The sequence below is a fragment of the Aplysia californica genome, unplaced genomic scaffold (assembly GCF_000002075.1).
Source record: "Aplysia californica isolate F4 #8 unplaced genomic scaffold, AplCal3.0 scaffold00502, whole genome shotgun sequence".
NCBI lineage: Eukaryota > Metazoa > Mollusca > Gastropoda > Aplysiida > Aplysiidae > Aplysia > Aplysia californica.
This window is the reverse complement of record NW_004797772.1, coordinates 481,557-492,446: the sequence shown is the minus strand read 5'-3', so window position 1 is coordinate 492,446 and position 10,890 is coordinate 481,557. Positions and strand designations below refer to the sequence as shown.

The 10,890-nt window shown below is 41.7% G+C and overlaps 1 protein-coding gene across 2 annotated transcripts in view; it reads left to right on the top strand.

Annotated features, from left to right (window-relative positions):
* LOC101851599 (post-GPI attachment to proteins factor 4) overlaps positions 1 to 10,481 on the top strand; it is a 10,918-nt gene extending 437 nt beyond the window's left edge. For both annotated transcript variants that reach the window (XM_005105942.2, XM_013086766.1), the window contains exon 2: positions 8,527 to 10,481. In XM_005105942.2, coding sequence (XP_005105999.1) covers positions 8,703 to 9,962 — 1,260 coding nt within the window. In that variant the 5' untranslated portion in view covers positions 8,527 to 8,702 and the 3' untranslated portion in view covers positions 9,963 to 10,481. The remainder of the gene's footprint in view (positions 1 to 8,526) is intronic.
* Positions 10,482 to 10,890: the final 409 nt, after the last annotated feature.

Genomic DNA, 10,890 nt, shown 5'->3' with positions numbered 1-10,890 from the left:
AACCAATTTTGCGTTCACCCTAAACCACAGAATTCTGCACTGTGATAACAGAAAAATTGTAGAATTCTGTGCCGTGAACAAACGTTCCATTACTACTAAAAGCGCACAATTTTGTCTGTGGGCAGTGGAGAGAGAGAGAGAGAGAGGGAAGTAACGCGAGAACTTCCGGGCAAAACAAATGGCGACCCGCGTAGTTCGGCTTGATTCGAAAAGTTAAATAGCCGTAGCATCTTTGTAGACGACCAAATTAATTTACTTTTGTGTTTTTACATAATTTTTAAACTTTGTTTTGGTCAATTTGATCGTCCACACCGATAGACAGTACTCAGAAAGAGACAGAGAGAGAGAGAAGAGGGGAGGAGTAGATCTTGCGAGAACTTCCGGGCAAAACAAAATGGCGACCCCCGTAGTTCGGCGCGATTCTAAAAGTGAAATAGCCATAGCATCTTTGTAGTCGATAAAATTTGCTTACTTTTGTGCTATAACGGTAATCTTTTCTTTGCCTTTATCCTTTTGATCATCCACATCGATAGAAAGTATTCCGAAATTAGGAAAAACAGATCTTGTTTAACACCGGGTGAGAATAGCCTACGGTGGCAAGTCTCACCCGGGGTGAGAGGTCGATCGTATTTCTATTTTCACCCCGGGTGAGAATAGCCACTTCCTACAGTAAAAGCTACTTGAAATTACTTGAACTTACTTGCTGCCGGAGTTTTGCCTTTGGCTTAGTTTTAGGAAGTGACTATTCGGACTTGAGTCCGAATATGAAAAAAATGTTATTCGGACTCTGATTCTTTTCCAGCATGACATCACTTCCGACTTCCTGTGACTTGTGACTCCGGCTTCCTGTCCTGCCTCACTCGTGACTCGCCTCAGGCTGGATAGAGACCGGGATCTCTTCGGGCAAAATGGCGTTTTGTGCTGGAGCCAAGTTTTTATCTTACGGAGTGTATACAGACCCGGTAACCGGGAACAAAGTCACGAAGTATACAGACCCGGTAGGGGAACTCTTTTGTGATTTCGGGAAGTTTCAGCGCTCAGACCCGGTAGAAATCTAGTGTGTGTGTGTGTGTGTGTGTGTGTGTGTGTGTGTGTGTGTGTGAGAGAGAGAGAGAGAGAGAGAGAGAGAGAGAGAGAGAGAGAGAGAGAGAGAGAGAGAGAGAGAGAGAGAGAGAGAGAGAGAGGGAGGTGCTAGCAAAATGTAATGACATGCCCCAGTTGGCAGGAGGGAACGAGAGAAAGATAGAGTGTGAAATAGGTGGGGGCAAAGGAAGACAGAGACAAACAAAGAAAAAGAGAAGGCGATCGATACAGAGAGAGAGAGAGAGAGAGGGAGACAGAGAGAGAGAGAGAGAGAGAGATAGAGAGGGTTACTGCTCGATTGAAATTATGACATTGTTCTTTTCTTCAAATTGCGACTTGCGATTCCTCCAACTCCAAAACGGAGGAAAAACGATCGTTCATCGAAAAGACATCCGCAATCTTCATTTAGATCTAGGTCTAGGCTAGCCGCGAAACTAGATTAAAGATTTATGTCTGTCTGCCTAGATCTAGATCTAGACCTAGGCCACAGATCAAGAAGAACCTAGGTCTACCCTGAGTCAAGAGGGCGCAGAAACTCTCGGAAATCACAAAAGAGTTCCCCTACCGGGTCTGTATACTTTGCGACTTTGTTCCCGGTTACCGGGTCTGTATACACTCCCTTTATCTTATGATGAATTTGAGGCCGGCCTGAAAAGTTATAGCGCTTCTAATAAATGTTTATTTGTCAAGAGGTCATCAGAAGCAATTAAAGATGGCTCGTTAGTGTGTGTCGGGGTCGGATGGGCGGCCTGCACACGTGTGACTGTGTGCGTGTCGGGGAGGGGGGTGGGGATGGGGGGGCACTATCGGTCCGGGCGTTGAACGTCGCATACGCGTCAGTCTTTTTTCCACCGGCAACTGATCATTATTACAATAATAAAAAGCTAGTCTTGACGTAGATCTATGTAATGAATTGTGTGCTGGTCTATGGAATCAAAAGTTGCCGTATGCTCAGCTCTACACAGCAACACAACTTTTTCTTGGTAAACTATCGAGATGACACAGGCTTGTGTATTTGAACGAATCGGTGTTTTTTTTTTACACAGCTCATAATATGCAGGTTCAAGGTGGTCTGCTAATCTTCAATTTTACCTTTTTCTACAACAAAGAAAGTGGGAAACATGGGGGGGAGGGGGGGGGGGCGTATCAATGAGGCGGCGGGCATCGGATCGGCAGAAAAGGTGTGGGGGAAACTAAAAAATGGCGGAAAATTGAAAGTTTTTATTCGGACTCGAGTCCGAATATGAAAAAATGTTATTCGGACTCGAGTCCGAATAAAGACGGCCTAGTTTTAACACACATTGACTTGAACTTGATTGACATTACATTAGACTGTCAGTAGGCCTAGATTTAGATCTAGAGATCTAGAATCTAGATCTAGACTAGTAATGATTCATCATGAAAGTGGCTATTCTCACCCGCCCGGAAGTTCTCGCAAGATCAACTCCTCCCCTCTTCTCTCTCTCTCTGTCTCTTTCTGAATACTGTCTATCGGTGTCAACGATCAAATTGACCAAAACAAAGTTAAAAAATGATGTTAAAACACAAAAGTAAATTAATTTGGTTGTCTACAAAGATGCTTCGGCTATTTAACTTTTCGAATCGAGCCGAACTGCGCGGGTCGCCATTTTGTTTTGCCCGGAAATTCTCGCGCTACTCCTCTCTCTCTTTCTCTCTCTCTCTCCACTGCCCACAGACAAAATTGTACGCTTTTAGTAGGCTACAGTTGTAATGGAACGTTTGTTCACGGCACAGAATTCTACAATTTTTCTGTTATCACAGTGTAGAATTCGGTAAATTTTTACTTTCACTCCCGCACACAGATGCACTGTTTCAGGGGTCAAACTGCTGTACTGTTTGCTGCAGATCACACATAAAGCCACTAAAACTGTCGCAAAGCAATTATTTTCAAGACAATTTCAAATCTAACTGTAAAATATCAAACTATGGGTAAAAACAGGGGGGCATGCCCCCCTGTAACCCCTCAGATTTTCTTTTACCCCAGTGGGGCAGGCCCTCCTGGAACCCCCCGATTGGTCCAAAGCATGTCTATCTCGGTTAAAAACAATTAAATATTTCAAAAACTATTAATTTGCGACGGAAATGAAGTTGATATTCGTGTTCAGCGCATCAATATTTAGTACAAAATAGACAATTGGTAGCTGAGTGTGAGACGGGAGGGAAAGTAAAAAAATACCTAGAATTCTGTGGTTTAGGGTGAACGCAAAATTTGGTGAACGCGCACCGGGTGAGAATTGCCACAAGGCTCGCCTGCACTATTCTCACTCCGGGTGAGAATAGAGGTGGCCATTCATCATACACACTAGTCTAGACCCTAGATCTAGATTCCAGATCAAGATCTAATCTAGACTCTAGATTCTAGATCTACTGATTGCACTACTGTACTGTATAGATCTGGAACTTTCACTTATTCACTGTCTGCCTTTTTGTGCTTTGCTTTACTCGTCTTAGAAAATTAGAAATTAAAAAAAAACAACTCTGTAGACATTAATTTTAGAATACTGAAATTTAGCTAAATTCAGTAGGATTATAGATCTAGAATCTAGATCTAAATCTAGATCTAATGTTGACAAACCAGCCACTCATTCATCCCAATTTAGTCGGATATGTCCCGATTTTTTCCCCCAAATCTCAAGCATCCAGATTTTCCTGATTTTGGTATCGTGTATCCAGATTTGAAGTGGCTATTCAGACTATAGTCCGAACAGCTGATGGAGGCTATTGGGACTCAAATTCCAGTGTGCATGCGCAATCACCGGTTGTACCGTAAGTGAGGTCTGTACTCAAGTCCGAATAGTCTCCCGTTGCTATTCGGACTTTAAACTACTGGTAGGCTATAACACTGCGTTTCACGACTACAAAAGGATCAAGACATAAATTTAAATTCATAATCAGTCCTTATAAGACAGTCCCCTCCTCCCCTCTCTCTCTCTCTCTCTCTCTCTCTCTTTCTCTCTCTCTCTCTCTCTCTCTCTCTCTCTCTCTCTCTCTCTCTCTCTCTTACTTTTCTCTCTCCATCTTACTTCCCAAGGCCCACCATATGCGATTTAACGTAGAATGACGCAAACTATTTTTAGGTAAGGTGGCCATCTTGTTTGAGGTCAGACCGGGATACCCCTCCGATCACGTGACCACAATATACTGCAGGGCACCAAAGATAGAAGTGTCTATGTTATATCAAGCTTAATCTACCTTTTGCTGTTGGAAGCTCTAATAGCTGAATGGACAGCGCGTCTGCGTTTGAAGTGATACAATTTTTTTATGAGCATGGGATCGAATCGCGGTCATGGAAGGTTGTTTTTGTTTTTTTTCCCCTCTTTTCCTCTTCCCGACTGACCAAAGGTTTTTCCCATAAATTAGAATATGTTGCTTTGTAGTTTTTTATGCATTAGTAATCCTCTGAGTTCTTTACGGCAGTTTTCGTGCGGTTTATTGTCTTTGCGTTTACCATATTTCAATTTCAAGCATCAGAGTTCTTACTGTTCTGAGCATCAACGATCTAAGCGATCTTCCATCATGTCAAGTACTAGATCTAGGAATTTCAAAATGTACTTACATGCGGTACCTCCACGGCCTTCTTAAAATAGTCAGTGGGTATCTTAGGAAGTGATGACGTCACATTACTAAAATTAGCAGCCAATCAGGAAGATGCATGGTTCTACGTTTAATCGCATGTAGGCCGCCACCACTTTCACCTCTTTTTTTTGCGTATATAGATCTATGTTCCTTCCCATACCGTTGCCCACCGCCCGGCCCTACTATTAATCTTTTGTAAAGAAAAGACCACAGTTCCCACTGGGTCACCATGGGCGGCGTCCATTTGTTGTAGGTTCCTTGGCCAGATTGTAGAAACCGAGGTAGGCCAAGGCCGAATTGCTTGTCTGCATCACATCCGGTACACCTAGTGATTGCCCCCGCACATTGGAGTTTGAGTCCGAATAACCATGGAAGGCTATTCGGACTCGAATTCAGACTCAAGTCCGAATAGCCGCGGCCATCCAGATTTTTTTTCCAGTCTGCTGATGCGTCGGATTAAAACCCCCCCAACTTACTGTGCCTTTTCTCTATCGTGGGAAGCCCAGGTTGAACCTTTTGCCAGTTGGAACTTAGAGAATTATTTTCCGAAATACAATTGACACGCCCCAAGTTGTGTTTGATCTTTGCCCGCACTCAGAATTCTCAGATGATAGCCTGATTACTTAAAATTAGGACATACGAAAATGATCATAATAATTCGTAGTTCTGCCGTTACCTTCAATACAAGCCTTGTCCGTGGTCAAGTAACCGCACGTTCACATTTAACACTGGGATGAGCGACAGTCGTTCTAAACCTTACCCAACTAATTGCGCTGACTAGACTAGCACTCGTCCGTTGTCATTGCTTTGGTCTGAATGCCTATGAGCAGGGATAAAAGAGATTTTTTTACTTGGAGCTACAGAGAGCACCTAGCACACCTCTGTGATTGGCCCAAATATGGATGACATATTTCCGCCATCTATTTTTGTTGTCTTCTGGGGTTTCCCTCGTGAGTTGACTAAATCGATCACCATCACCCTTTATTATTATAAATGATCTTTATTGCCAGTTGGAAAACTTTTTGGTATTGCTCAGCCATTCCAGACACTCCCAATACATTATAACATATATTCTCAAGCTCACACACAGACGGAACATATATATCCCCATGCACACACAAACTTATGTACATAACAAAGGAACGGGTAGATTCACACCTGCACTCACGGGAACGCAGGTAGATGCACACACGCATAACACACACTTACACACACATACACACACACACACACACACACACACACACACACACACATATATATATACACAGCAAAGATAGGTATATCTCGATACATTATTTAGATAAACACCCTTTCCAGTTTATATTCATACTTATTATTACACCTGTCACCTTCATTTTGATTGAGGTTATTTGAAAAAAAAATGCAGTCTTCAATCAAATTATTATATTCCTTAGTTTTCTAGTCATCTCGCAAGGGAAACCCCGGAAGACAACAAAAATAGGTCCTGGAAATACGTCCTCTATATTTGGACCAATCACAGGGTGTGCTAGGTGCTGTCTGTAGCTTCATGTGATTTTTTGGGTTCATTTGGTCGGTCGGCCATTGTCGTTAGCCTAGAACAACTGTCGCTCGTCCGAGTGTTTGGTGTGAATGTGCAGTTAGTCGTTCTCATTAGTAAAACTGTTTGAATCGTGCGTCTGTGTCACGTGACATGACTTTGGCGTGTGAGTTCCGCATGTGTTGGGGACCGTCCGCTGGCGGGCTCAACTTAAGTTCATGCACACTGGTTGAAGTGTCTTTCAGGACTTATTGGTTGGGGGGGGGGGGCGGCGGGGGGGAGTATGCTAGATACTTGGACTAGGAGTGCTTGACGTGATACTTCAGGAGTTTAAAAAAAGTAATGATAAAACACACACCCACAAACAAACAAACAAACAAACACACACAGAGGGCAATATTTATGGACACTCCTGGAAATTTTATAAGTCAGTCCGGCAGTCACCTTGGTGATTTGCTGTTGATCTCGATTTTTTTCACCAAATCCCCATTTGTCCCCGCTGAGATCCTGATTTTGAGATTTCACAGAGTGGCATGATCTTTACAGAACAGAAACAATTTCTATTATCATTTTACTTGTACTACTATTACACTGTCTCTTGACTTGCTCATTAATTTTTATTTGTCTTACAACAGATCTGTACAGTATACATGTATGGGAGGGGCTCTTTAGAATTTATAAATCCGTAGCAAATTCATAATTTTAAAAATATTGTATAGTTTTTATTCGAATTGTATCTCACTTGACTAGAAGTCGATGTTCGTAGTAATTTCAGTACTTGGGGCCATGGGGGGGGGGGGGGGGGGGGGGGGGGCTTAAGAATTAAAAAAAACTGGGGGTTTTCACGGGAGGAGCGAACGGTTTTTTCCCCCAAAATGAAGGTGTTGCATTGAGGGGTGGAAAATTTTCTTGAAAACAATTGATGTGCAGCTGTTTATATAACCTTAGGGGGCGCGGGGGAAAAAAGATCGGGGGGGTTTTACCCACACAAATATTTTCGTGTGGGGGGCGAAGAGAGGGCCAATAAATTTACACACACACATGTTGAAAAAATTCACAATTTTGAATGCCAAAACTTGTTAAAAAAGCATCAAGCTCAATATTTTTGCTGTTTTTGTGAGTGGGCTGCCATTTCTGTAGTAACAGGCTAAACATACTGTTCCAATTTGTGGAACCTATATATATATTTAAACAAAAAGAAAATACCCCCCCCCCCCACCCCACCCCACCCCAGAATTTTTTTGCAGTAACAAAGCTTAAGTTAATGAATTGCCACTGATGTCTTCACATTGTGCAGGTGCACTGGTTGTACACATGTCTCACACTAGTTACAGTTCTATTTATTTTCTAACTTGATGGCGTGTTTGAAGTAGATTCAGAAGAAATTTCATGTAGGTAACGTTTTTTTTATAGGTCTAGATCAATCACACTTTTGGCAAAAGACTGTGTGTGTGTTTGAATTGACCTCTTAGTTAGGATAACCACCGCTTGATCCAATCATTGTCACTAGATCTACATTTTCTGTTGACAAGTGATCAAGTTCGTCTTCTCTTTTTAACTATCATCATTTTGCACTTCTTTATCAATTCATTAAATCACATAGATTCATTTGCAGATGAAGTATTTCAATTTATATTTGTTTCTGCAACATGTGTGTGTCAGTCAATCTTTGATCTGCAGACACTTGAACAAAATCAGAAATAGCACATTTTGAGGGAATTCCTGCTTCAAAAACAGGCAGGATTCAAAGGAACACTATTTTAATAAAGTCAAACTACTGAGTGACTAGAGCGATGCTACTCTAGTAATTGAATAATTAAGATAGGATAATGCTTTAAAATTTCCCTCTGGGGTTATAAATTATTATCTGATCTGATCTGATCTTATCTTATCTGCACATTCAGTTACTGGATGCATACGTGTTGGCTATAAGTAGAAATTTTAATAGCTTTCCAGAAGAATTAGAGCCAGCTGGTTTGCCGGACGTACATGTAACGTCATATAAAAAACCAGGAAGGGCAAATGTTGCCAACTCTCTTCACGTACAAGATACAGCACGAATCTAGAAATTGTGAATTTTCATGGCATGTAAGGAATGCCATAATATAACAAAGGGGTTAACTGTCTCCCGAAAAAAAAGAAGTAAATATTAGATATTAACCTATAGGCTATTAATTATAGATGTCCCAATATAGAAGCACATAGAACAATGTCATAAGGGTAATGGTTGATAATCCATGAACAAGTACCTTAGTACACTTTGACTTTAATGACATTCGTTCATTCCATGAAGCTCAATCTAATTTTTTAATTCTCTTTTCCAGAACATTTCCAGCTCAAGCCAGGTTACTGTTCAGAGGAATAAAAGATAGAAGCAAGTGGAGAAGTAAGGATGATGCATCTTGTATAAGTTAAAAAAAGTAAGACCAACTCCTGTTTCACTTTTTTATCAAGTTTGTTTGGGACACATTTTTTGATTTGATACAACAAAAGTTTTGAGATGGTCAGACTTGCTCTACGTCGTAACCACCTGTTAGCGTTATCAGGATTTTTTCTGGTCCTGCTGTTGCTGTGCTACAGGCTTCCTTTTTCCCAACTCTACCGCAAGATGCACAACTACAACACGCTGTTCAAACAGGTACAGGAAGCCAGCAGACTTCGATCTCATGTCAGTCAGAAATACTTTCAGTCTCTGGAAAGGACTCCGAAACCTAATATTTATCAAGAACGTATGAAAAAAGGTAATGTTACCATTGCCGTTGGTCTAATCACTGTGAAAAGGTCAAATAAAGAGACAGAGCATTTGCCCCCAGGTACTCTTGACTATCTAATGCAGTCTGCCTCGCTTGTGGATCATATCATGAGACACCACGCCTTTTTCCAAACGTCTGTTCCTTTTATTTGCAATGTGGACACATTTCCAGAAAGTCATAAGACGGCTGAAAAGCTTTACAAATTTCTTCCATACACTGAAAGATATGGGCTCAATTCTTTTGGTATTGGTCCTCTTACATTTCCTGGTTCAAAGAAACTCTACCAAGATGTTCAGTCCCATGTGTCGCGGTACCACAAAGAGACTTATGACTATGCATTCTGCCTTCAGTCAGCAGCTTCTCTGCATCCCCAGTATGTGATTCTCCTGGAGGATGATGTTCTGCCTCATAAAGACCTCCCATATGTACTGGAACATATGATTCATTCGAGACTGAATCTCACAAAAAGTGATCACTATAAGAACGGTATTGCATATTTAAAGATGTACTATCCTGCGAAATGGCAAGGATATGCCACTGAGTGGACGCGGGTTTTTGATCTACTTAGCGTGAGTGCTGTTGGAGCAGCTGTTGTCCTACTGATTTCCTTTATTCTGCCTGCGAAACTGAAATCCAAAATCATGTGCAACGAATCCTGGAAGACATTTTTGATATCATTTCTCATGGTGATGCTGACATGTTGGCTTTTAGGCCGACAGAACATCAATGAATTTCGTCGTATTTCCAAACATTTGTACCGCCTCCAGCAGTCGGAGGGTTGCTGCACGCAAGCTATGCTGTATCCCATCGACGTGGTGGCCCCTCTGACACAACATCTGGTCACCGTGTCGCCTCACACTCACACAGACTTGGCCATCATGGACTATGCAGCACAAGGCACTTTGCCAGCTCTGCAGATAGAGCCTAGCCTTTTCTTTCATGTGGGGCTGATCACGTCTCTCAACCAGAGACAGAAGCATCCAGAGGAATTTATTTTCCATTTGTGATGACAACTGTATTACGGTATCATAACTTTGTTTTTTAGCTGTACTAATTATCTACAGTAATGATCAAAATGACAGACGAAAAAAAATGGAATCCCTGAGAAATCCAGAGCTAGTATCAAAGACTTATTTCACGGGCAGGTCTTTTTTTTTTCCATAAGGTGAACTTTAAAAAAGTATGGAAAGGTTGGCTTGACAGTTGTCAGTGAAAGAAAGTCTAGGAGGAAATTTTGGAATTCATGATGTAATCACTTCTTTATGATGCTACCCAAGTTTTGTTTCCAAGACCTCTCCATTGTTTATTTCTGACAGCATTATCAGCTTTTGTGTACATTTTTTGTAATATGTCCCTGAATGTGGGACAAATAGAAATGTGGGGAATTAATCCAGCTTGTGTACATACTCACATTAACATACACAGGCATTCATTTGAAATACATGTCTAGCATTTATTTGTGTATTTGTAACACATCCATGGGAACAGTGGCTGAATGGATGGGCAATGGGCAAAACTGGAAGAACTGTATTTGCACACATGACAGCCCCCAACTCTAAAGATGCAATAAATTCCCTGAGTAGAAGAGAACAAGTCACGATATTTCGCCTGCGAACACAACACATACCACTAAACTCCTACCTTAATAGGATCCACAAGGATACCCCACCCGACTGCCCGTTGTGCGACTGCCAGGATGAAACAGTACCACACCAACTCTTTAACTGCCCAGCACTTTGTGACCTGCGTAGCACCTACCTACCTGCCTCCCCAGACATTGGAAACACTTTATACAGCGACAAAGCACAGCTGATTAAAACCTGTCAATTCTTTGCCATATCGACAGACCGAAGGGCTAGAACCCAAATGGCCGCTGTATCGGAAAAGTAAAGTAAAAAAGTAAGTAACACATCCATACAGAGAAAGTGGGGGAGG